Raw genomic sequence first — 26952 nt, 5'->3', positions numbered from 1 at the left:
CAGCCCAAGCCTCAACACCGGTCCTGAGGAAGGAAGTCATCACTTTCGCCACCATTTCTTACTTTGACGCTCACTGGACCCAGTACCTTTAAAATATATATTAAAGGTACCCAAGACAGAAAACTCAGCTATGCACCTGAGAAGCCACAGGGTTTTTCTGTGTAGCCTTGCACCTTTCCTGGATCTCACTCTGTAGACCAGGCTGGCCTCAAACTCACAAAGATCCACCTGCCTCTGCCTCATGAGTGCTGGGATTAAAGGCGTGCACCTCCACTGCCCGACTTACCCAGGTACTTCTTAAAAGATGTTCTAAAAGCCAGGCAGTGATGGCTCATGACTTTTATCCCAGCACTCAGGAGATAGAGGCAGGCAGATCTCTGAGTTCAAGGCCAGCCTGGTCTACAGAGTGAGTTGCAGGACAACCAGGGCTACACAGAAACTCTATACTGAAAGAGAGAGAGAGAGAGAGAGAGAGAGAGAGAGAGAGAGAGAGAGAGAGAGAGAGAGGATCCAACGCTGAGTTATCACTCAGGAAAGTGCAACATTAGGAGCTATGATAAAAAGTCAATTACCAGGCTTGATCAAAATCCAAAGGAGGCATGGTGGTGGTTTGTAGCAGGAATATTAGAAGGTCTTATTAATAAAATCAAACCTGAGGCCAGAATAAGCCACAGCCACCTCACCTCGCCAGTTCCTCAGCTGATCCTGCCTCGGAGTTAGTGGATCTATGCTTCTATCCAAGCAACATGTAGCCCAGAAACCTCTTTTATTTTTTTAAATCAGCAAAAGCTAAATCCACCACATAGCAGTGTAATGTGTGGCTTGGAGACACCTCATTACCACCATACTGCAGGTCAAACATGCGCTCCAGGAACCCGCCATATGCTCAAGCATGCAGGCTGTGGCTAACTTGAGAGAGACAACTAGGAAGCTGTTTTAGCTCCGTTTTAGAATCTTCTTTCTCAGGTTTTAGGTGGAAACTCTTGCCAACCTGTTGGGTGCCAGTGGTTTGCCTTCAAAGTCAACTTGACTAGACTTAGATTCTCCTAGGAGACACACCTCTAAGTGTGTCTGTGAGACTGTTTGCGGAGAGGTTAGACTAAGGGAAGACCTAGTTTGAACATGGGCAACATCATCACATAGGATAGGGTCCTGAAGTTAAAGAGGAGTTGGGGTGCTAAGGGCCAGAATTCATCTACTATCTATCTATCTGTCTGTCTATCTATCTACCTACCTATCTATCTATCTTTCTTTTTTCTTTCTATTTACCATCTGTCTGCCATCTATCTATCTACCATCTATCTATCTATCATCTATCTCTATGTCTTTCTTTCTATTTACCATCTATCTACCATCTATCATCTATATATACAAATATATCTTTCTATTTACTATCTACCATTTATCTATCATGTATCTATCTTTCTATTTACCTTCTATCTACCATCTATCTACCAATTATCACATATATGTGTGTGTGTGTGTATTTCTATTTACCATCTACCATATGTCTATCTGTCAGTCTATCTATCTATCTATCTATCTATCTATCTATCTATCTACCTATCTCTATCTCCCTGCTTCCTGACTGCAGATGCCATGTGATGAAGTGTCTTACACTTCTGCCTTCATGATGTCTTCACCATTATGGACTGTGTGCCCTGAAATTGGAAGTCAAAACATATTTTTCCTTCTTCTGACAGGTATTTCATCCCAGCAATGAGAACTACCTAATACAAGCATAGATTTGACTTCTTAGTGGTATGCATTGCAGGGATGCCTGTTATTGCATGGAAAATGGGCCAACATGAGGACTCTAAATTTACAGGGAATAGCCATCCTTAACCCAATATTAATAGCTATTTTCAGAGACATTATACACAATTCAAGAATTACAAAATAGGCATCCAGCACTGGGGAGACGGTTCAGAAGTTAAGTGCTCTCATGCAAGCAAGAGGACCTGAATTCAGATCCCAGCACCCATGTAAAAGGCCAGGTGTGAGCTCACACATGCCTGTAACCTGTGCTGCAGGACACAGAGATAAGAGAATTGCTAGATTTGGTAGCCACCAGTTCAGCTCCAGGTTCAGTGAGAGACCCTGAATTCAGCGAGCAATAAGGTAAAGACTGATACAAAAGGACTCCAAATCCTCCTCTGGCCTCTGGAAATGTACACAGAGGTACAAGCACACACATGCACACAGACCATACTCACGTGTGCAGACACACACACACACACACACACACACACACACACACACACACACAGGGGGGAGAGAGAGAGAGAGAGAGAGATGGGCATCAAGGTATGAACAGGCATGCCATACAGTGTACTCTATTACAGTAGCGTCATTTGTGTATCTACTATTTCAGGGATCATTTACTTTTTAGCCCTTAAAACAAAATCCTCATCTTTCATTTACCGGTGTCTATTTCTCTTGTAATGAAAACTGAGAAAATTGAGGACAATAGAAACTGAATAATTTACTCATTAATAAGAACAACTTTCTCTATATTTTATAAATTGAGTTTTGAAGCCTAGAAAGTCTGAAAAAGAAAATCAGACATTCAATAATAGCCAAATTAATGTCTTTTATGGAAGCATTTAAAATGTAGGATATAAACTGTGAGAATTTTAACATGTCCTCAAACACTTTGGCAGACCAATCACCAACAAGTAAAAGCTGTGTCTCCTGCCCTTCAATCTTGGGAACATTCTTATTACCAGATAGAACAAAACTTGGGAACTATCTAACTTACCAGATAGAATGAAATGGAAGTAAAAGTGGGTGCCTTTTGAAGCTATATCATAAAAAAGCAATGAAATTTGAAAGCTAAGGAAAAAGAATCTGGACAGAAGGACATTGACATTAATAACCCAGCAGTTCCATGTAAGAATATAGTATACTCTGAAGTAGTCAGACTGTACAGAATCCTGGGCTACCTAGGAAAATCCAGATAGTGTTCAGGTGGACAACCAATGAAGACACCTACTGACCTGGGAACAGCTGCCATCAACTGTTAGCTGTGAGAGGAAGTAGCCTCAGATGCCCAGGGCAGTAGCAGCTTTAGATGGTGGCTTCTGAGAGCAACCTCAACAACTCACCCAGTAAAACCACCCTGGAATGTATTTTCTAAAAGTCTGATTCATCAAATTGTGAGGGGGAAAAATGTAATCTACCTAAAAAAAATAAAATAAAATAAAATAATAAAATAAAAGATCTCATGCAGAACAATAGTGATTAGAACATCAACCTATCACAGCAGCTGATCAATAAAAGAGCATTGGAAAATCTGACTTAGTATCCCCGAGTTTGGAAAGCAACTAACTCGGGGGTGGGGGTGAAATAGACCACAGCAAATATAACAGAGGAGCTAGGGAGAGAGGAGAGCTAGCTGGACCGGTATTTAAACTGAAAACCCAACAAATATTTTACTGAGCTTTTCTCTGAATTGTTGATTTTTTTTTAAGTGCTACCATGATGGAAAACAAAAACACATCAGACTCAGAGAAGGCAAGCCTAGTCCTCACTCTTATTTTTCCTTTATGGCTTCAGATTAATCACGTACCTTCTCTGGACCCCACGTGGCTCTCCTCCCCAATTGGTTATGGCAATAATTAAAGAGAACTCCTCAGGCCCCTTCCCTTTCATGACCTCCTGTCAAGCTGGTATGATGTCAGACTGTGTCAATTAGTCTTCATGCTAAGAGGCACACTTTCCACTGTTTGGTTATTGGGGGCCAGCAGTCACTTTTCAGTGCCAAACTCTGAAAATGTGAAGTTGGAGAGAAAGTGGTAATGTGTCCATCTGCTGGAAGCGTGCCAGGGACCTCATAGGACAGGTACCTGCTCAGGCAGAGCATGAAGCATTGTTAATAACACCCCCACCCCTGGCTTCTAGAACAGACAGAAGCCTCAGGTGAAAGGGACCATTCCAACTTCAGTATAATGGTCCTCTCCCTGCCACAATCTCTGCGGCCCTTTATTAATTCAAGACAGTATTGTGCCATTTCAAAAGAACAACTAGACAATTGGCATATTTCCAGGAAGGGGTAATTCTTTTTCTTTGGTTGCATTTATTAGACTCTGGTCCATGAAAATATCCTGGCAGTCACCTTCAACCTTCATAATTTTTTATTTGTCTTTCTCTCCAACCTGCTCACATCCCTTCAAAAATGTCTACTCTGCTGATTATCCTTTAAAATATATTCCAATGAACTAACTTACACTAATGCAGGGTTTCTCAACCTAATGTCTATATTTGAAGCAAATGAGAATATGTTGAAGTGGAGAACTGGGAGGTAAGATGTGTAGCAATGCCCTTCCTACTCAAGGGCAAACCAGCCTCATCGGTGATAGTAAAGTACATCTAGTACTGCAAACTGCAACTTGGCTCCAGTTGAAAGACTATGATAATGATTTGACGAAAACCTGTGTATTATGATGGCCCTCCCATGTAGCTAATGAAGATAATGATACAAATCAAAGGAATAAATGTCTCGCTGTTTACACAAAAGACCCAGGATAACCAAAAACAATCCCAGACAATAAAAACACCACTGGGAGTACCATCATTCCAGATTTCAAGTTATACTACAGAGCTGCAGTAATAAAAACAGCACGGTACTGGCATAAAAGCAGACACACTGATCAATGAAATAGAACTGGGGACTCCCATATAAAACAACACTCTTATAACCAACTAATATTTTTTTGTGTGTGAAGAAGACAATACATATTGAAGAAATGACAGTATCTTCAACGAAGGCTGCTGATCAAACTGGATAATCACGTACAGAAGAATGAAACTTGATCTTCATTTCTCAATCTTCACAAAACTCAACTCTAAATGGATCAAGGATACAGCATAAGACTTAATACCTTGAATATGATGGGGAGGGGAATAAGGAAGATGCTTGAGCATACAGACATAGGAAAAGGCTTTCTGAGAAGAGTCCTGTTATCCAGGCATTAGGACAAAGAGTGACAAATGGTACCACTAAAAGATTTCTGTACAGCAAAAGACAACATCATTCAAGTGAAGAGGCAGCCTACAGAATGGGAAAAAAAAATACTTAATTGCCATACATCTGAGGGCTAGTATATAGAACACAAGAAGCCACTCAAAACTAAACATCAAGAAAACAATCAACCTAATATGAAATTGGGGCATAGAACCAAGGATAGAGTTAAAAAAAAAAAAAACTGACACAGGACCTGGAGAGATGTCTCAGTGGTTAAGAGCATTGGCTGCTCTTCCAGGGAACTCAGGTTCAATTCCCAGCACCCACGTGATGACTTACAGCAGTTTCAAGGGACAGGATCTCTTCCTCTGGCCTTCTTCTGGTGCACAGACATACATACAAGCAAAACACCCATAAAAACAAAATACAACTTATTTTTTTTTTAAAAAAAGAAGAAAAATGGGGGGGGGAGAAATACAAATAAAAAATATCCTTAGTCATCAAGGAAATGCAAATTAAAACTAACTTGAGATTTCACCTGACCCCAGTAAGAATGACTAAGACTTTGGAAAAGAAAACAAGACAACAAAGGCTAATGTGGGTGTGGAGAAAAGAAGAACCTCAACCCTGGGAAGTTACCCATGCTCAGTAGGTAACCTCACCCCTGTGCACATACTGATAGCACTAGGTGGGCTCCATAGATTTAAAAACATAAAACATGAAGTTAGGAGGGGAAAATTGTGGAGGAATATGGGAAAGAATTGGAAGGGAAGGAATGGGGGTGGATTCAGTCAAAACACATGATACTATGAATGTATGAAATTCTCAATCAGTAACAAAAATTTGGTACTGCTGTCAAGTGATACAATTTTTTTAAGTTTCCTTGTATTAAGCATAAATTGGGTTTTTTTTGGATCTAGCAAATGAGATCTTTCAGCAAGGGAAAGAGAAGATAAAGACTCATGTGTGAATCAGCATATTTACATCAGTTCTTCATGTCTCCATTGATAACGTCAGAACACTGAGATTGAGTTGGAATGGAGGGATGAGATACATCACATGGGGAGGGGCAGCAAGTGTTAAGAAACTGACTCTGTTCAAGCGGTATCATCTCCCAAGCCCCTTAGTTAGCAACCTACAGAACCAGAAAAACAGTGATATTAACAGCTGCAGATTCTACCCTTTTCACATTGCAAGAAATTACTGAGTAAGCAGATGAGCAAGTCTATTTGTTATATAGGCTATTTAGAATCATATGGCCCCTACAATAAATAACCCCAAAGGTATAAATGGCCTAATTGCAAAAAAGAAGGGTTTCTTTTCCATTCACACAAAGTCCAAAAGAGATCACTTTTTAACTAATTGATGACTAACTGGTTTACCTTCCAAATGGGGTGATGCAGGAACCCTGTTTCCATCTTCCTATAGCTCTTCTTTACCTATGTGCTATAAGAGGTCAATATATTCATTTGCATCAAATAAACAGAAGAAAAATGCAAAGATCTTTTCAGGAGGCTTTGTGCATTAGGCCTAGAAGTGGCCAATCTTTCTAGCCTCATTTCTTTGACTAATATTGTCATATGTGCATATGTATCTGTCAAGGAAGACAGAATAGGCATTTTGGGTGCTCTGCTGAAAGAGGTACAAATAATTTTTGTAGACTGTGAGCTCGGCTCTGCCATAATCAAGTTTCCACTTATGGTTTCCCACTTACTCTTGACCAGACTCCCTCTAAAGGATTCCATTGATCTCTTTTCAGCCTGGCTCACCTTCCATGTCTATACCACAGAACTATATAGATCAACATAAGCAAGATCAGCCAGCCTACCATGTAAGGTAATTTCCCAAGTTATTTCCAACATGAAGAAGCAGCTCATTCATCAGAGATTACCTCTGGTATTGATCACAGTTTTCAGAAAGGAAAATCCTCAACATTGGTGGTAAGGAAAAAAATTATATATGATAGAGCGCCCAACAGTAATAATAAGGAGTTACCAATGACACCAACAATAGTCAAGGTTGGGAACAAAACACATATACTTCTGAATAAATAAGTGCCTTTATAAGCACAGTCACAGCAGTCAAGGTCAAATACGGAAAAGCCAAACATTAAGAATTCCTGGAGCTATTTCTTCTATGATAGCCAGATTGCTGGGGAGTATCTCGGGAAGAAAAATACTTGTCAATACTTACCTTCTTGAGTTTCCAAGAGAAAGAGGTTACACAGCCCGCCTGGGCAGCATAACCTCCTCATTTCATAAGGCTCATCTTGGAAATATTTTAAACCATATGATGAGCTTCTAGAAGAAACTAGCTCATTCCAAGTGCCTTTGAAGAACCTCAACCGTGCTTTCCATCCAAACAATGTTCATTTTCAAAGCAAATCCTTTCTTAACTAATATATCCAGGATGGCTATGTGGTCAATGGAAACAAAAGTTTATTGCAAGATCTGTTATGGTAAGTGTGACTATAATAAATCAGCTAAACAGAAGCAGTTTAGGAAATAAACAACATATTAATCTTTCTTTTCAAATGCCTAAACACTTCATTTCCATATTATACCAAGACTAATTAGTTAACATATTTTTCATCTTTTTATCTATTGTGCGTCCTGTGGACTCCTTTACTGAATAAGATGTCCAGAGTTAATCATGACTATGTGAATGTCTGGATGTGCTTTGTAAACAATTCTTCCAGAGAAGCCTCATCTTTCACAGAAAAGTTTACATAGATCTTGTTATCGATTTATAAATATGCTAGATATCTCTTTGAATATGTAAACATCCCATATATAGAACTATAAGAACCCACAGATACCACATCAGAACACTGCTTGGACTCTTGATTGTGGATAATCTCATACAAGGCCTCCAGCATCCAGGAAGTATTTCATGAGGGCTCAGGTGAGAACAAATACTTTTTATATGATAATGCTGAATACATATCCCACTTATGGTTTCCCAAGAGTGTGATATTTTTGCCTTCTTTATAAAGCACACCCAAGAAAACCAGAGGATTTTGCAAAATCAGTGTTCACAAAAAGGGCTATAGAACTAATAAAAATCCACAACTATAATAAATAAGAATTATGATATAAAAAAGAACATCAAAAAGTAGAGCCAGTACTATACTTCCACTATGAATTAAGGCTTTCAGATCAAAGATTGTCACAAGACAGTGAGAAAAAAATACTCTATATATGGCAATCAGTCAAGAAAGTCACAATCCCAATAATCTATGAAAGTGTGTGCAGTTATGTAGGATCATAAAATGGATAGAAGACATCAGGCAACTCTTTCATCTAGTTGTTAGAGCTGAACTCCAAGAACTAAGGAGACACTCAGTAGGCTCCTAGTTCAATAGTCTCACTTATGGAGGACAAATATGCTTCATTTCTCCTTCCTACAGCTCTCTTTGGTGTTGAATTATTGAGTAAGTGTCATGAACAGAAATTGCTTTTGTCTATCCTTTCATGGAGTCTAAAACACAGCTGGGATGGGAGCCATCAGGAATCCAGGAGCATCTCTTTGCCTAACCAGAAGGATGGGATAAGACAGTCACTAAGTTCATCACTGAGTTGTGACTTTCTGGCAGAATGCCCATTTACCTGTCTTTCTACCCGCCCATTCAATCCATTATTTACTTAAAACTATTTGATATTCTTTAATACATTGAGCCAGAGTAGAAGGTGACTTCAAGGACATGATTGGTGTGAGACTTCTCAACACAGACACAAAACAAGCCCCCCAAAGACGCAAGTTATCTCACTCATGTCTAAACTGCATTCAGTGTATGAGAGGGGCTAAGGCGTGTTGAGCAAGGGTGAAAGGGTGGAAACTGTGAAGAGCTCCATCACAGTTAGTACAGTAGACAGTGAGGAAATAGGGGATTCTTTCCAAACAGGGGCAGCTATTCCTTTGGTGAGCCACGACTCTACCATGGTCTTGCAGTTTGTAAAATTTACAGCTGAATAGGACTATTAAATGCTTTTCTCCCTTGAGAGCTTGCAAAACACCTTCTAACACTATGAGAGCTAGGTCTCATGTAGGAAGCTTCAAGGTCAATTCCAGCTCAAATCCTCTAAGTCCTGTGTCCAAGGTATGTGGTGTCTTCAGAAATAGGCTCTTATCTTGAAGTTCTGGGAGGTAACCAAGGGCCATGGCAATAGCCTATATTGTATGGGGAGTCTCTTGGATTCCCTCTGGTTAGCAACTCAAAGGGCAGTTTACCACATCTAGCACTGGAGATATTGTTAGCTCATCTACGGTTCTTGGGGGAGGCATTATAACCCCATGTGGCATAACTCCATTTAAAACATATGCATACATATATACACTTACATATTACATATGTATTTTAAGTAAACATAATATTTCCCTATGGCTTTTTCAAACGTGCTTTGTGTTATGCGTCCCTCCTCCCTCCCTTCCCCTCTATATCCTCCCCACTCCCCAATTAAAGTCCCCCACTTTGTTTTTGCCACCCCACCCCCCTCTATAGCACCTGTTTATGATCCCCCTCTCTAGAGATCCTCCTCCCATGCTTGCTTTCCTGGTTTCTGGAGTTACCGGGTTATGTACTCACAACTATTGACTCAGGGCTCCATTCAGAGTGGCTAAGATCAAGAAAACAACTAACAACAAACGTTAGAGAGTGTGTAAGGACAAGGGAACCCTCATTTGCTGATGGTGGGATTGAAAATTGGCACAGCCATTGTAGACGTGAGTGTGGAGGATTCTCAAAATGCTAAAAGTAGAATAGCATGTGACCCAACTATTCCACTCCTACACCTACGCCCAGAGGACTCTACATCCTATCCCCAGATGCTTGCTCAGCCATGTTCATTCCCACTCTATACATAATAGCTAAAAAATAGAAACAACATAAACATCCTTCAACTGATGAATAGATAGTGAAAATATGGTACATATAAACAATGGAATTCTATTCATCTGTAAGGAAAAAGTAAACCATGAAATTTGCAGGTAAGTGGGTAGAGCTAGAAAAATGTTATACCAGTGCTTCTCAACCTGTGGGATCGCCCTTCAGGTGAATCAAACAACCCTTTCATAGGGGTTGTATATCAGATATACTGCATATCAGATTCATGCCATTACAGCTCACCAGTAAACAAAACAAAAAAAAATGAAGTAGCAATGAAAATGATTTTATGGTTGGGGTCACCACAACATGAGGAATTGTATTAAAGGGTCACAGCATTAGAAAGATTGAGAACCACTTTAAGGAAATTCAGGCTTAGAAAGGCAAAGCTGCAAATTTCTTCTCTTAACTTTTTAGGGAAGTCAACCATGTAAAAACAAGCACAGATTGGCCAGGATTGAAAACTACAGTTCCTCTCTCTCAGCAGACAGAGGGAGTCAGCTGACTAAGCAAGAGCAAACAGCTTTCAGTCCATCAGGTGTACTATAAAGACACTGCCTCACTTTGAGAGATGTTTAGTAAAACTACTTCTAAAGACCCTTTCATTCATTCCTCCCCAAAATCAAGTCTACTGTGTTAACATCCATCAGCTCTGTGCCCATCTGTAATTATAATGGTGGCTTGCCATTATGGATGCTTATGAGTTACTTTGTCTATAATTAGGTTAAACATTTTGACCCTCTACTAATTTTCAGTCTCCATGGTCAATTGTCAAGAATTTGATAATGAACTATCACTAAAACAGTTTCCTCATAGGAAGTAACATTCTAAAGTTTTGTGTCTAATCCATAATATTAGAAGCATAGACACTCAGTGAAGAACACACTAATTTATTTAGAACCACAATGAAGGTCAATAGGAGAGGCATAGCCAGGTGTGTGGAGAAAATGGGAGTAAGCTAGAGATGTGCTTCAGTTTGTAGAGTGCTTGCCTGGGATGGGATGTACAAGGCCCTGGGTTTGAGTCCCAGCAGCATTTATACCATTGTGGTGGTGCATGCCTATAATCACAACACTCAGAAGGTAAATGCAAGAAGTCAGCAGTTCAAGGTCATCCTTAGCTATGTAGCAAGTTCAAAGCCAACCTGAACTAAAGATATGAGAGCAAGAGAAAGAGGTAGAACCAGAAAGACATAGGTAGAGAGCTACTTGTGTGCAGAGAACAAAAAGCCCGAATTTTACACATTTTTAATAACTTAGGCTGACAGAAAAGCTTCAAAGACAGTGCAGAAGACCCCTGTTTCCTCCTTGTTAAGCATTATACAATGGCGTGTTACATTTGTCAAAACTAAAAGGAAGAAAGAAAGAAAGAAAGAAAGAAAGAGAGAGAGAGAGAGAGAGGGAGGGAGGGAGGGAGGGAGGAAGGAAGGAGGGAGGGAGGAGAGAGAGGGAGTAAGGAAGGAAGGAAGGAGAGAAGGAAGGAAGGAAGGAAGGAAGGAGAGAAGGAAGGAAGGAAGAAGAAAGAGAGAAAGAAAGAAAGAAAGAAAGAAAGAAAGAAAGAAAGAAAGAAAGAAAGAAAGCAAGCAAGCAAGCAGAGTTGGTAGCTTGGTAGTAGAGCATTGGCCTAGTGTGCATGTGAGGTCCTGTGTTCCATTCTCAGTACCAAAGAAGGTGTAAGAGGGAGAAAGAGAGGGAAGAAAGAGAAACTAACATTCATTGTTAAGTGAACTCCAGACTTCCCTGAATTTGCAAGTTTTTCCACCCTAGTTCCTGCTCTTTTCCACTGTCCCATCCAGGCGACTGCATCTTATTTAAAGGCTAAGTTTCCTCTGGCTTCTCTGATCTAAAACCGCTTCTCAGCCATTCCTTTCTTTTCATGACCTTGGCAATATTGAGAGATGCTGAGGAGACCCTATGAATGGTCCTCGATCTGGGTTTTTCTGACTCTTTTCCTATTACCACACTGAGATACTGCTCTTCAGTGGTGAAAGTTCCATCCATCCCACAGCAGCAAGGGCATGTGAGAACCACATGACATCATTGATGATGCCATCACTCAGTAAATCATTGAGGAAAGTGATTGTTAGTCATGTTTTCACACTATGCGATTACTGTTTTTCCCTTTCTATGACACTTTTTTTTTTTTTTACATTGAATCACTAAAGCTAGGCCACTATTGGAGAGATAGTGTAGAATTCAACCCCATTACACAGACATCTAGGTAAAGCCTTTAATAAAACCTTGATGTATGAGGGAGAAATATATATTCAGTGCATTGAGTTTTCATGGGAATCTCCAAAATAGTTCTTCATAATCACATGGCCATTAACTCTGCTTGAACATGATGGTCTGCAACACTCAATCTGTCAGTACTTCCTGCAACCCTGACAGGAAATGGCCAATATCATGTTGCTCTGATAACTGCTTCACCATCAGCATCAACAGTGAATGCTAGCTGCTGAGAGGTGAAGGGGGAAGGAACTTAGAGAAGGTTCCTTGGAGGAAGAGCATACATTTAAACGCAAATGTGTGCACTAATTAGGTATGATGGGCTGTAATTTTCTGACTTCCTTTTGCAAAGCAAATTGCTTTTTGAGTTGAAATGTTCTCTGGCTTTCTTTCACTCAAGTTTGGCCTTGTATGAAAGTCACCATTTTCAAAAGACAAATTTGTTTCATTTTATCCTATAACTAATTTAATGCTAATTGCACAATGACTACATTAGGCATTGTTGGACTGTAGCACATTGTGGTAGGAACACTCATCTGTCAACCTGAAAAATGTAAGTAAGCTAAGAGACTTTTGAACACTAATCTCAGAGAGCTGCCTTTGAGCTTGATGCTAGTTGAGACAGGGCTGCAGAGCGGGATGTGTCTCTGGCTCTCAGGACAGCTGACACTTCCAGAAACATCCTTTCTCTTCAGTATCCTTCCAAACTTACCAAGTAGATAAGAATCTCAGACGTTAGTTGCCTAGTCTGCACAGATAACCCTATACAAATAAAGGGTTTTAATTTTTTTTTTAAATTTTGGGGATGTCTTAGTTAGGGTTTCAATTGCTGCAGTGAAACACCAGGACCAAAAAGCAAGTTAGGGAAGAAAGGGTTTATTCAGCTTACATTTCCACATTGTTCATCACCAAAGGAAGTCAGAGCAGGAACCTGGAGGCAGGAGCTGATGCAGAAGACATGGGGTTGTGGGGGGCGGGGGATGCTGCTTACTGGCTTGCTTCCCATGACTTGCTCAGCCTACTTTCTTATAGAACCCAGGATCACCAGGAAAGGGATGGCACCACCCACCATGGGCTGGGTCCTCCCCCCACTTGGTCAGTAATTAAGAAAATGCCTTACAGCTGCATCTTATGGCGGCATTTCCTTAATTAGGGTTTCTTCCTCTCTAATGATTCTAGCTTGTGTCAAGTTGACATAAAATCAGCCAGTATAGGGGAGTTGTTTGTTTGGGTAATTTATTGTGGTTCATTGGTTTCTTTGTCTATTCAGGATATAGACAAAGCTGGCCTGGAACCCAGGATCCTCCTGCCTCAATCTCTCAAGGATTGGCATTACAAGCATGTACCACCCACCATACCTGGCTTCTTTTATTTATTTTTTAAATGCATTCAGGGGTAGAAAAGTGGGCATCTTCTAAAGCAGCTTGCACTCTGTTTTAGACTCTAATTTTAAAGAAGGTCCTCCTGAGACCTGGCTATTTCTTTGTGGTTTATAGATTTATATATCAGCCTACTCTCTGTGAGAGAATAATGATAAATTAGCTTTAAAAATAATCCACACCCCACATGCCCACCTGGGGCTGCTTGCCCTGGGTGCCTAGAAGAAACCATGGGCCATTATGGCTAGCAAATATATGGTGGTGTATGTGAGAGAGATAGAATGTTTCATGTCCTGCAGAGAGAGGCAGATCTAAAGATGTGAAGGTGGTGAGGAACAGGCTGATGTGGGTGGCCTGCTTGTCACCTGGGGCCATGTCTCTGTCTGTGGCCTTGCTGCAGCCATGGTCTGTGTTGATGTCTGTGGCTCCTGTTACCACAGAAGGCCAATGAGAATGCCCAGGGTCTGGTGTGGATGCCACAGTGGTGCCCAAGGGCCATGCCCAGGCAGGAGCCATTCCAATCTGAGTGGCCTACACTACCACCCAGAGCAATGGAGACCTCTGAGCCCAAGCTGCAGCCAAGGGCCATGTCTGGGTCTGTGGCCCTCCCATAGCCAGGGTCTGTGTTAATATCAATGGCTCCTGTTACCATCAAAGGCCATTTGGATGCCTGAGATCTGGGCCAGCACCCAAGGCCATGTTGGTGCCTGAGGGCCAAGCTACTGCTGGGGCTATGCTGATCTGACTGGCCTGCACTGCCACCTGGGGCCGTGGTGACATCTGGGTCCAAGCTACTGCTTATGGCTATGTCTGGGGTCCATGGTCCTGATGCAGATGGGGTTTAAGTTGATGTCCCTTGCCCATGTTACCACAGGGAACCATGCAAACTATGTGTTGAAACACATGTTGAACCATGTGTTGAAGTACAAGGGCCTTGTTGAACTGGCCTGACCCCCACTTCACTGGCTCAGTGAAAGCTGGCCTCCCCTCACCAGAAAGCTGATCATACCCCTAGCAGGTGCTGAGATATCAGACACCAATGACCCAGCAAGAGAGAGATGGGCCCACCCCTCATAGGAGAGCTACCCCCACACTTGGGAAAACTGGCTCCATCCCTTACCACAGGTGTGGGAGAGTTGGCTCCACCCCTCACCTGAGCAAGGTGGTCCCAGCAGCTTGGACTAACCAGCTCAGCTACCACCCATGCACATATTCAGGGCTTTGAGTTGATACTCCCTAACATCTACCTCATCTATGACTTGCTGGAGTGCATGAAGGGACTGGTCCTGTGGAACCATAGCCACAGGGTCTCCATGACTCCAGGCAAGGGTGGGATACCCAAGAGGAGTCTTGATGAGGTTCCAGTATTGATTGATGGTGTACCAGAAGCCAGAGGCCTATTTACACAACAAACATTTGCAAGTAAAGCAGTTTGGACAAAGGGTATACTGCATGTACTACATGATACATAGCAGCTCTCAGTGCCACTAAGATCCATGAAGAGGCAACGGAGAGGCAGGAGCAAAGAAGGGGTTTTTATAGTTTGTTTATTTGTTTTTGTTTTTGTGTTGGGGGGTTGTTTTGTGTTTTTTAATTAATATTATTGTTTGTATTTTTTATTTTTATTTTATTTTTATTATTTCTTTTTTAGTTTTCCTTTGTTGGGGAGGGACACTACAAGGGTGAAGGCAGATACAGAGGGACTGGGAAATGAGTGGGATTGGGGTGCAGGATATGAAATTCCCAAAGCATCAATAAAAGTTATGTTAAAAACTAGTCCACATCTATGTGTTTTTGCATAGAAAAAAATACCCAGGGAAACAGATGTTAAAAGTTCTGAGTAGTAGAAATACAAGTAGTTTTTGCTTATTGAAATGTAGGATTCTCTAAGATGACCATGAGCCTCTCTTATAATAGAAACTGAGAAAAGTGGGCAGGTGAAATGGCTCAGAGGCTATGAACACTGAACTGATCTTTCAGAGGACCCACATCAGGTGGCTCACCACCACCTATAACTCCAGTTCCGGGGGATCTGATGCTCTCTGGCCTTCAGGGACTCCTGCACATAAATGTACACACAAACTCACAAAAGCACACATAAAAATAAATGACCAGATCTTTAAAAGAAAACAAGAGAAGCCAATGAGAACAAATCGGGAGACAGAAGTGTAGTACGGGATACAAGAAGCCAAAAGTTTCTAATAGTTTTGATCTAGTGATATAATTATTAAAGATAAATCTATAGCAATGAATATTCTTACAATATATTTAAACATTTTTGCATCAATTCAACACACATTTATTGACAACCCAAAACAATGTACTGAGAATTCTTCTAGGCACTAATAATTTACACCATTGGTGGCACAGAATTTGAGTTCAAAGCACAATAAGACATATAAGTAGACAGAGCAAGAGTTGAGGTAGTTCCTGAACAATGAAACCAGTTAGTCAGCTTTGTCTCTATTCAGTGGTACCAGACCCAAGAGGACATGTACATCATCAGCAAGAATTTACATATTGACACCAATTCTCGGCATTTAACAAAGTGTTTCCAGAAAAGGACACCTTTTTCTCACTGTCACACAGGTACCCAGAAGCTTAACAGACGTCCTAAAGATGGGTTCACTGAGTACTCTGTGTACATTGCGGAGGATTCAATTGGTTTTAGTCTGGAGTCAAGGTGGGTATTACAGAGAATATGTTTGGGAGAGAATGCTGGACATTTGCCTTACAACCAAGAGATGTTCGTTCATCAAGTAAGGAAAGTGAAAGGCCTTTGTGAGTTGTCCAGTAGCCTCAAGTACTTGCAATGGAAGTCAAAAGACAGCCTGAGAGGAGAGGAGTGGGTAGGAAGCTTATATTTCACCCTGTAAGCAATGGGAAGCCCCTGTGCTTATGACCTGATGTCGTGTGCTCAGTGTGTCAGTTGAAAGATAATTGGTTTTGAAGGAACAGAAAGATGAATGACTGAATGAATGTGAACAGAAAAAGTGAAGGAAAAATCAAGCAGGCTTATTAATAATTCGTGAATGTTTGAAATTGAATGCTAAGAAGAGATTATAGACAAACTCTTCTCTGGATTCATTTATCCATCACCAAAACCTTTGCACTTCTGTCTCTATGAGGGGCCATTGAGAGACAAAAGTAATGTGTTGCCAACTGTATACCCTCCAGGACCCCGCCACCCACAACAAGGAGACACCTGCAGTATGCACAGAAGCACAGTGACCATGTACACACACACACACACACACACACACACACACACACACACACACACACAGCTTTTCTTAAATATGCACTTCCCTTTCCGTATCTTGGCCGCTGTGTATACAACCGCATTTATAGTTACAACTACACCCACTATCCCCAGTCAATGAATGGAGGGCTGAGCAGCTCATATGAGGTGGGACTCTGCTTCTCTGGACTGTGAAGGTTGGTATTTCTCTCTGAGTGAATTCAATATAACCGGTAAACTCACGAACTTATTGGCTTGACGAATGATATAGTGAGGGGTGATAGAAAAAAGCCAGAAGGAGCTCAACTAGGACAAGGAGGAAGTGAAGTGCTGTAAGGAAAAAGCAAGGACAGAAGCTGCGTGTGGGTAGAGGCCAAATTCTGGAAAGAGGCCCATGACAAGGGGCAGGCTTGCGGAAGTGGGGGTACCAAGGGTGGGAGGGTTTAAACACGGGTGCAGAGCAAGGAGATAAGGAAGAAGAGGGAATAGGAGGAAGGAAGCAAACAAAACTAAGTGTGTATGCAAATGTCATAAGGAAATTTGGTCCTTTTATGCTAATTTTAAAACAAAACTTTTAAAAATATTACTTGAGTCCCACCTAGATTTAAACGCTGGCTTAAAGTAGGAGATACAGGGCCACTTCAGACTGTGATGGTCAGAAATATTCATATCTCTACAATTAATTCTCTTTCCCATACACACTAGAGTTGTGTTAAATTACTTTTTTTTCTATTCCAACTGTGTGGTTTAAATTAGTCTTGCTGGATTACAGAACTAGCGTTCTTTGATTTGCAATCAAGCTAAAGATAACATGACAAATGGGGAAAGTGCAAGGACTCCAGAACATGTAGGTATAGATCTCACTGACACCACTCAGCTGCCCTCTTATGTACCTCCTCAGACACAGAGTGTCATCCAGCCTCATCCCACAATCTCAAATCTCTCTGTAGAAACTAGCTATTATGACTACAAAGTTCCTAGCAGGTGCCAGGATCCCTTGAATAATGGTAGTCGTTATCATGCCTATACTGAGAGATTCTGTTATAACATAGTTGATCAATACTGAATATGTGAGAAATTGAGATGTTCACAGTAACTAACATAAAATTAAATCCTAGGGACCCCAAATTACCTAACTGATACCCCATCCCAAAAGCTTTTGGTGAATCTCCCTAAATTTGCCTAGCTGTATTGCTAACAGAAACCAAGCAGAGAATGGGTGTTTTCTGCCCCATGTTGACCCCCCCTTAATGCTTGAGCCTCCAGGAACACAGTCTTACCCAGGATGGATAGGACAGAAAGCTAGACTGAAAGTTCTAGTTTTTAAGGAGTGTATTTTTAAGCTATTTCTGCTGAGCATACACACATGCTCCTAGAACAACCAAATAAGGAATACTTAAGATGCAACTTCTGGCTGCCTTTGTTTTTGAAGCATAATTATAATGTTGTCATTGGTGCTGATTCACAGAGGGCCAACAGTGTGCGGGAACTGCAGTGTTCTTACAGAGACTGCCTTTTGTGAGCATAAACAAGGGAGTTATGCCTCAAATATTATTTTTTTTTTGTTTTGAAATCCAACCTGCTGGTTTGGACTCTTTATATTTTTCTTCTTGTGTCCTCTGCCAGCCTAGAGCCTACAGAGAAGAAAGAGGAAGATGAGCAGGTCCAGCACCTCCAAGGACAAAACTTCAACTGACCCCAAGAGTCAACCTCAACAATGCAACCAAGCTCACTCAGGAAGAGGTGAGATCCACCCGTGAGATAGTACATTCAGCAGATGTCTTGAGAAGAAGGACTGTATTGACACTCCATGGGAGGATGAAAACGATTTCAGTGAGACAACAAATTTAGAGAGTCAGGCAAGCACAAACATTGGAATAAACATAGGCTTTTCAATCCAAGAAGACAATACCAAATTATGACCCACAGAGTGTTTCTGGAAAACTGGTCTTCTTGTGACAGAAGAATCACCCATGGAGATACACATCAGCTTTCTCAATCAAATCCTTTTAAACCTTCTATGCCCCATATATAGGAGAGATTTGAATTTTGTGTTTGGCTCTTTAGACCCCTGTGACATTCTTCTGCCATCTCCAATCTCATTGAGTCTGTCCTTTCTGTCAAAACCTTGATAGTGGAAAAAATGTATCCCATGTGACAGTCAGAAAGGAAAGTTTCATTTAAACTAGGTAAATAAGTTTGGAAGACCTCTTGTGGGGCATGGGAAGTGTTGACCATACATATTTTATATTATTTGGCATGCACTAAAATATTCTGAACTTTGGTTAGCTCCTCCATAAAAGATAGATGTGCTTACATCATGAGCTTTAAAGAGAATTAAATAAGGACTGCATAAAGAATCCAGCACATTGCTAATGAAAACAAAGGTTTTTCACAGAAGTAAACAGAAATTAGAACCAGGTAAGTTTGATGGCAAATCAATCTCATTCTATTTCATTCTTTCCATACCCAGACTCCTTCCTATAAATAAGCTCTAACTTAATGGGGGGCAGAGCAAGATCTGACAAAACAAGCTACTATGGCAGCAAGAGATTATTTCTCTCTTTTCCTAGTGAAAGGTCAACTTTAGTAGGGATTCCTAGCAGCCATATTGGAATGTAGAATGCATTTAAAATAGGCTACCATAATGTCACAAGAGTAGTATGGAGAAAGAGCTAGAACCATGAGCACAAGGCCCTGAGATGGCTTACCTCCATATTTCCATATGTGAAAAAAAAAACTGACATTTCATTCTCCATTATCCATAGCTACCACAAATTCTAATCAACTCAGAGTCACAAGAGGAAATCTTTAGCAAGACTTTGATGATGACAATTGATAAATCATTAAGCAAATGGTCCAAGTAACACGGAAACCTATAAGAAAGTATTCTTGAGGCCAACTGAAGAAAAATGACTAGTTGTGACTATATTCCATAGAATGAGAAGGAAGGACTTATGAGATAGAAAGATAGGAAGAGGCCAAAGGAAAAGCAGAGGGAAGAGGAAAAAGAGGGATGAATAGATTTACTATAGGAATTTGCTATGAGGATATAGAATCTAGGAGATCTCATGACTTGTTTGAGCTGGATAGCTAATAACATCAGTAGCCTAATTCCATCCAAGTATAAAGACCCAAGAAGAAGGGCAATGGATGCTCAGACTCCCAGTTGCATCTGAGGGCCTGAGAACTTGGAGTACGGGTTGCTACTCAAATGCAAACCCCAGAGTTTGTAGGCCAAAGAACAGAGCTCAGTGGTCAGCTCATGAAGAGTGGATTCACTATTCCTCAGCCTTTTCTTGTTGAATCAAGACCCTCCAGAGACTAGATGATACCCACATACGTTGGTGTACCTTCTCTATTCAGGATCCTAGTTCAAATGTTCATATGGTGTGGGATGACTCAACCCTAACAGGCCTGAGGGCCAGCTAGCCCAAGCCAGTAATGAGAGCATGTGCATAAGATACTTCTTGAGAACTAACTTGTGTATGTCTAAGGGCCTTAGCAACAGCAGCTGAGACATGATCTGAGATGACCTGGATGAATGAGAGGCAGCCATGTCACACCAGCAGATACCTAGTCATCAGAACTTCCCCAGGGGCTGGGTGGAGCATATTTAAGGCTTTCCTCTTCCTAAATTAACTGAGCTTGTTGTTTCAACACCCTCCCAAGTCTGTCATTGACTTTGTGCCTACTTTCCCTCTCCCCCAAAGGGAACAAACAGGTACAAGACCCTGCCACAATATTGTACAGACCCACTCCAACAGCTACATTCAGAAATCATGCTTGCCCAACTAAGTGGACATCCTTTAACCTAGTTAAGCTGACACTCATTAGCCATCACACCAACAAGTGGCTGGAAAAGATGAACTTGGAAGCCGGGCAGTGGTGGCGAATGCCTTTAATCCCAGCATTCAGGAGGTAGAGGCAAGTGGATCTTTGTATGTTCAAGGCCAACCTGGGCTACAGAGTGAGTTCCAGGAAAGGTGCAAAGCTACACAGAGAAACCCTGTCTCAAAAAAAAAAAAAAAAAAAAAAGGAAGGAAGAAAGAAAGAAAAAAAGAAAAAGAAAAGAAAGAAAAGAAAAGATGAACTTGGATTTTGGCACCAAAGAGAACTAATCTTCAACCCAGCCCCAACACTATTAGGACTTTAGGTAAGAAAGGAACATAATCTGATTTAAATGTTGACTTGATGTCCATGTGGAGAATGCATTGCATTTCAAGACCTATCTAAGTAAGAGATGACAGGCTTGAACTAGAGCTGTAGCAGGAGAGATGAAAGTGGGTACATCTGAGATATGTGAATGCAGGGTCCACAGGACATATTGATTGACTGGTTAAGAAATTAAATGATCAGAAAAAGCTCTCTTGGAGAGCTGGTGTGTGCAGCTAGTAAACACTGATTCTACAAACTGGGAAGAAATAGGGGTACTGGGTATAAAAGTGGGGTCTTGGGAAAGATGTAAGAGCCAGAAGGGATATATGACACCAAGGAAACAGTGTCTTCCAGACACAAGAGGACTGATGTGCATATGAACTCAGAGAGACTATGGCAACACGCACAAGGCCTGCACATATCCAAGCCAGGTGGGGTCCCAGTGCTGAGAGGAGGAAGCAGACACAAATCCCCACCCCCATCAATAAGCCATCTTCAATAGACAACCAATTGCAAAGGCAAATTAGTTTTCTCCAATGGAGTCTCAATGGGTGTATTTAAGGGCAGGTCTCCTGCCAGCAGTAGGTGGCCAACACAAAAAGAACTCCGTTGTATTTTGGGAGCTTTTTTTTTTTTTTTATCTTTCTGGTCTTTTGCTTGTATATTATTTCCAATTTTGTGTTTTATGGGGTTGGGGGGCTCTTATGCTTTGTTTTTTAATTCTGGTATATGTTTGTAGTTGTCTGTTTTTTAAAAGAGAGAAAGGGAAGGCACGAAGTTGGATGAGTGAGATTGTGAAGATCTGGGAGGAGATGAGAGAGGGGAAACTGTGCTCAGAATATATTTCGTGAAAAAAAATATGTTCAATAAAAACTTGGGAAATGCTTAGTTTTCAACATAGAAATTGTGGTGCCTATAAAATAGTCAAATGGAGGTGACAAAGTGTCAGAGGCATATGCAAACAGTGGCAACGCTGGAACCTTACGAGAGAGAAATGGAATGTCACTCACTAATAGGACAATAGCTGTACATCAGAACTTCCCCCAGAAAGGTGGGCTGTGTGGTCATTGTGGATTCTCGATTCTGGAGTTTTATGGGAAAGGTAGGGACAAAGTAGATCTCAGGCAATGTTTCCCTGTGACATGTAGACCAAATGTGATAGAGAATGATGCCCTGGGAAGGGAGAAGGGTGCAGAAGAAAGAAGATCAGGGGAAGAGAAGACAGGAGAGTAGGAAACCACACCAAACAGTGACCATGGGCATGTTTCTGGTATATTCTTCCAAGCCACAGAGAACAAAAGAAATCAGTGTGTTTTTCTTGTTGTTGTTTGTTTTGTTTTTAAATAGGAAAGAATGAAAATAACAGTCAGTAAGGAGAAGATTTAACAGGAAGGCATGTGTGCTGTGTTTATACTCTAGCACAACCTAGTGGTTAACAGGCAGGGCTAGGCAAGGATGGAGAAAAATGCCACTGTTAAAATTATCTCTTTGAAGTTTCAATCTACCACTGTGACTTCACGGTGCTCACCTGGATCATGGGATTAGCAGCATGATGGCTGTCACAACACTACCTAGAGAATGGAATACGCATTCCCCAAGAAGGATATTTTTAGGATTTTCATTGTGTCATACTGTGTCATTTTGCACTAGCAGTAGCTTTTTTTTTTTTTCCTTTCTTTCTTTCAGTTAAGATATGGCCTAGAGTCTTCCTCATCTGATATCCCAGGCAGGGGTTTATCTATTGCTCAGGGATGAACAGTTGCTCTGAAACGTCACAATTCCCCCAACTTTTTACCTTAAAGTATAACATGAAGCTCAATAAAGACATTCGGAAAAGACCCAAATCCAACACAGACATTCCTGAACAGACCTAAAGCTTAGTTCACTCTGAATTTTGGTACCCAGCAAAACTGGGTACCAAGAGAATTCACTTGAACAGACTTTCTCAAGGACCTTCAGCATGGTTATGCATAGGTGACCAAATACCAGTCACCATACACTGAAAATATTCTGAAGTGACTACACATGGTGTGAGCTACCATGAGCACCAAGCTCAGCAAGCACACAATTGCTTCCCTGGCCACACAGAATCCCTAAGCCAGCAAAGCCTAGTCTAGAGCTCCAGCAAGCTTAGATGCATGAAACATGAGTAAGAAGATCTTCCCTGGGTTCTCCCACACCTCTCTTAGTTTTAGAGATGAAGCTCTTTGAACAGAATATCCACACGAAGTAAGATGCCTGATCATTTGGGGGTTGGGTCAACATTTGGGTCACGGTAATCTAAGTTCTTACTGCTTTTCACAAATGTGAGGCTCCATAGAAAACATCTCCTGCAACAGGCAGGTATACAGAAAGAAAATCAAATGGATTAAGACCACATCCCACAAATTTCACGGGAAATGAGGCCTTCTGGCTCTCTTTTCTGGAACTTTGGCCAAGCAGAACATGCAGGCACTTCCCCAGAGAGTTCAAGGCTAAAGACACAGAATTACAAGCCAATAACCAGTTGTAGGTTCAAAACACAACATAATCTTAATATTTCAAATGGAAGCATGGTGTACATGTTATGTGTAAAGAGTTCCTTAATTGGATTGTTGAACAAGGCTAGAAGTAGTTATTGGATTTCCATTGCAGCCAAGTATGTAAATAATTACAGTTTGTTAAGGCTGGGGTATTAGGAAACATAGCCCTTGAAATGTCAATGGTAACTAACGTTTTATTTCAAATGTAGTTAATGAGTTGTGGGTAGAACGTTCTTAATGGTTTTTCTTTTGTTGTTATTGCTGTTATTTGTTTATTTGGCTCTGGAATAATTCTCAGTATCTTCAAAGAACTAGTTAACATTGTATACCTTATAAACAAATATCTGATTTTTCCTTTGGGGCTTGGAGAATGAGAAGAAAGGAAAGTCAGGAGTCAAGTCATTTATCTAAAACTATCCAGCTAGTCTGAAGAAAAGTAAAAGAAAAAATGTGACTAACAGAATGTCACAACCTGAGAAGTGGCATTACCTCTTTGTCGCTCACATTAGTGAGCATCCATTATGGGGAGCATTAAAAGAAGAAACTGCCTTTGCCTCTTAGGAGCTTAAAATCTAGAATAAGACACAGAAATGCAGGCCTATCAATCATCTATCTGCAAAAGTTCTGGACAATGAGGCACCCTTTGGCAAGCCCTCCACAATAGTGGCAGTAAGGTCCTGAGAGCCATTAACAGAATTTGAGATGCCCTAAAGGCTATTTGGGATCTGATTTAGGAATAGAGGCAAAAGTGCCCAAATCTGCTCCTGACCCCAGTGTTGCAGATTTAGCCCTTGCTAACAGGAACTAGATCTCTTTCTTTCAGACCATAGCTTTCATTTTTCCATGTTTTTAAATTTTGAGAACTTTTTTTTTTAAATCTGATTCTGGCACCTTCAGAGAGAATTTCCTAAGTCAAAAGACTCCCTTGCCCAAAAGAAATAAAACAGGCAATTTACAAAAACAGAACACAAGTGATAACAGGCTTATAAAAAATGTTCAATCACATTAGTAATCAAAGAAATGCAAATTAAAATGAATTACCATCTTTTCTCCCTCTCAAATGGGCAAAGATTTAAAAGCATGATAAAATTTAGCCCTGGTGAGGGTGAGAAGAACCACTCTCCTACAATGCTGAAAACAGCATAAATTGATGCAACTTTTTTGGATGGGCAATTAAGAAATACTTAATCAAAAGCCTTTAAAATGTACAGACCCTCTGACCCAATGGTTCCACTGCAATTATTTCTAAGAGATGGAGACAAATATCTATTTGCAAAGATCTTCATCACTTCATCCTTGTTGCTGATCCCAGGAAATTGAAAATACTCTCAATGTCTAACATTCAATAAATTGCTAGAGCACAATGGGATGGTACTCAATCATTGAAGATGATGTTGTTGTAAGACATTTTTATTAATGTGAATATTCATTTTGTGTTATTATTTGTATAAAAGATATTTATAATGTGTTCTGGTATTTGTGTATGTTTGTTTAAATGTTTGTGTGTGTGTATGTGTATGTGTATGTGTGTGTATATATATACATATATATATACATATATATATATATATATATATATATATATATGTATATGTATATATATATATATGAATAAGCATAAAGAACAGGACCCAAACATTATGGATACCCATCATCCCTGTCAGCCTTTCTATCAGTGAACATTCTCTGTCTGCAGTTTCATGGAGACAATGTACTATGTGATTTTGCTCTTTTGCATGTATCTCTCCACACCTGATCTCACAGCAAACCTCTACTAGAACTTCAAAATGTAACTCAGATATTACTTCTGCCCTGAGTATCTCTAACTCTCCCACATACTACCAGATCAAAGGCAGCCATGAACCTTCATAGTCAACCCCTTTGGAAAGGCAAATAAATAAATAGATAGATGATAGATAGATAGATAGATAGATAGATAGATAGATAGGTAGGTAGGTAGATAGATAGAGTCCACATTACTATCTTGACACCCAAGTTCTAAAATAGATACAAATTTTTTGAAACGAAAGTATTCTTTGGACCCTGTCCCCAGAATGTGAGTTTGCTCTTGGTTACACAGGATGATATAACTTTATGCATGTGCCTTTAGCATGCAGTGTTCAAGCACATATTGGGACTTGGTCCTATGCACCTTTCTCCTTGTCAGTCCATCCATCACAAGAGGAGAAGTCAAAACCAAGAGATGAGTGGAGAAGGCAATAGAGTCCCCTCCCCTAAATATGCAGATTCATTTGACTCCTAAATCCTCAGAAAACAAGAGCAACACAGCACCAATCCAGAATTTGCATGAGCTCTGATGCCTTCAAGGCAATTCTACATCTGGACTGATGGCTTTCAAAGGAGAAATGCCTGAACTAGTCAATCCCAACTTCGGGGGGGGGGGGGGGAGCAGGGGGAATGCTGGAACAACATGTAACTGTAGCTCTATGTAATGATGTAGTTACGTGGCCATGTTCTGTTGGGAAAACCTGGGATGGGTTTACTAAGGGAATTTCTGCTGGCCAAGAAAGATGGAAGGATAGTCCTATATCCAATAATCATGTCTTCTTGCTCTTCCCCATCCACACTGACCCTCCTGAGATGGCTCAGAAGCAATTCTCAGAACCCCACACTGCTGTGGGTACCAAGAACCCTGACACATCCCTAAGCACAAACTTCTCTTTGAAGAAGATGAAAAATCTCCATAAAAAAAATGAGATAACTAACCTTAGGTTACTAACGCAAATGTGGCCAAAATTTCCACATTCTCATCTTGGGATCCTTTGTCATCATCAGAGGCAGATTTGCCATGAATCTTACACAGCTTCAGTTCAGGCTCCCTAATTTCCATGGTTTGTTTGTTTGTTTGTTTGTTTGTTTGTTTGTTTGTTTGTTTCTAAAACCTGAGAAAGGTCCTGGCCATGGGTTTGCATAGGTATCTAGGTTTGTTGTGGTCATGGTTTGTTTTTTATACAACTTACAAGAAGAGTTCTAAGCACAAGTAAATCCATCTTTAAGTAGCATTCACCTTGAGTTGAGGATCTACTCAAACTCTTGGTATAACTGGATTTTTCTCTATGATTTGCAGCAGCTTTTGACACAATTAAGTCGATTGTAATAGTGGCTTCCAAGAGCATATCTGCTTGTGCAGAACCATGGGATTCCCTATCTGATGAACAATTTGTCTCCAATGCCTAGCACAGAATGCTAGTAGAAGAGATGAGGCATTCAATGAAAAAAGGCAGAAGCTACTAGAAGTAATTGTGGTTTGAATATGAAATGCAGTTCTCAATAGGCTCACAGATCCCCCAGTAGGGGGCTCAGTTTTTAAAGTTGTGAAACCTTCAGGAAGTGGAGCCATGCTGGAGGAAGCGGGTTACTTGGAGAGGATTTGAGGTTTTATAGCTTGACTACAGACACTTCCTGTCTGTTCTCTGCTTCCTGAATACACAGGGTGACCAGCTGCCTCATGTCCACATTGCCAGACTTGCTCCTCCATGATGGGCTGTATCCTTCCATAGGAGGAGCCAACATCACTCTTTCTCACTTTGAGTTGCCCATTGTCACATGGTCGAT

The 26952-nt window shown here is 40.8% G+C and overlaps 1 protein-coding gene across 1 annotated transcript in view; it reads right to left on the bottom strand.

Moving 5' to 3' along the window:
* Nucleotides 1-26227, bottom strand: part of Agbl1 (ATP/GTP binding protein like 1) — a 791956-nt gene extending 765729 nt beyond the window's left edge. Inside the window, exon 1 of the mRNA XM_036170190.1 lies at nt 26118-26227. Within this exon, the coding sequence (XP_036026083.1) occupies nt 26118-26227 (110 nt within the window). The remainder of the gene's footprint in view (nt 1-26117) is intronic.
* Nucleotides 26228-26952: the final 725 nt, after the last annotated feature.

This window comes from Onychomys torridus, chromosome 1 (genome assembly GCF_903995425.1).
Source record: "Onychomys torridus chromosome 1, mOncTor1.1, whole genome shotgun sequence".
Lineage (NCBI taxonomy): Eukaryota > Metazoa > Chordata > Mammalia > Rodentia > Cricetidae > Onychomys > Onychomys torridus.
Note: the sequence above shows the minus strand (reverse complement) of the source record. Positions and strands in the feature narration are given on the sequence as shown.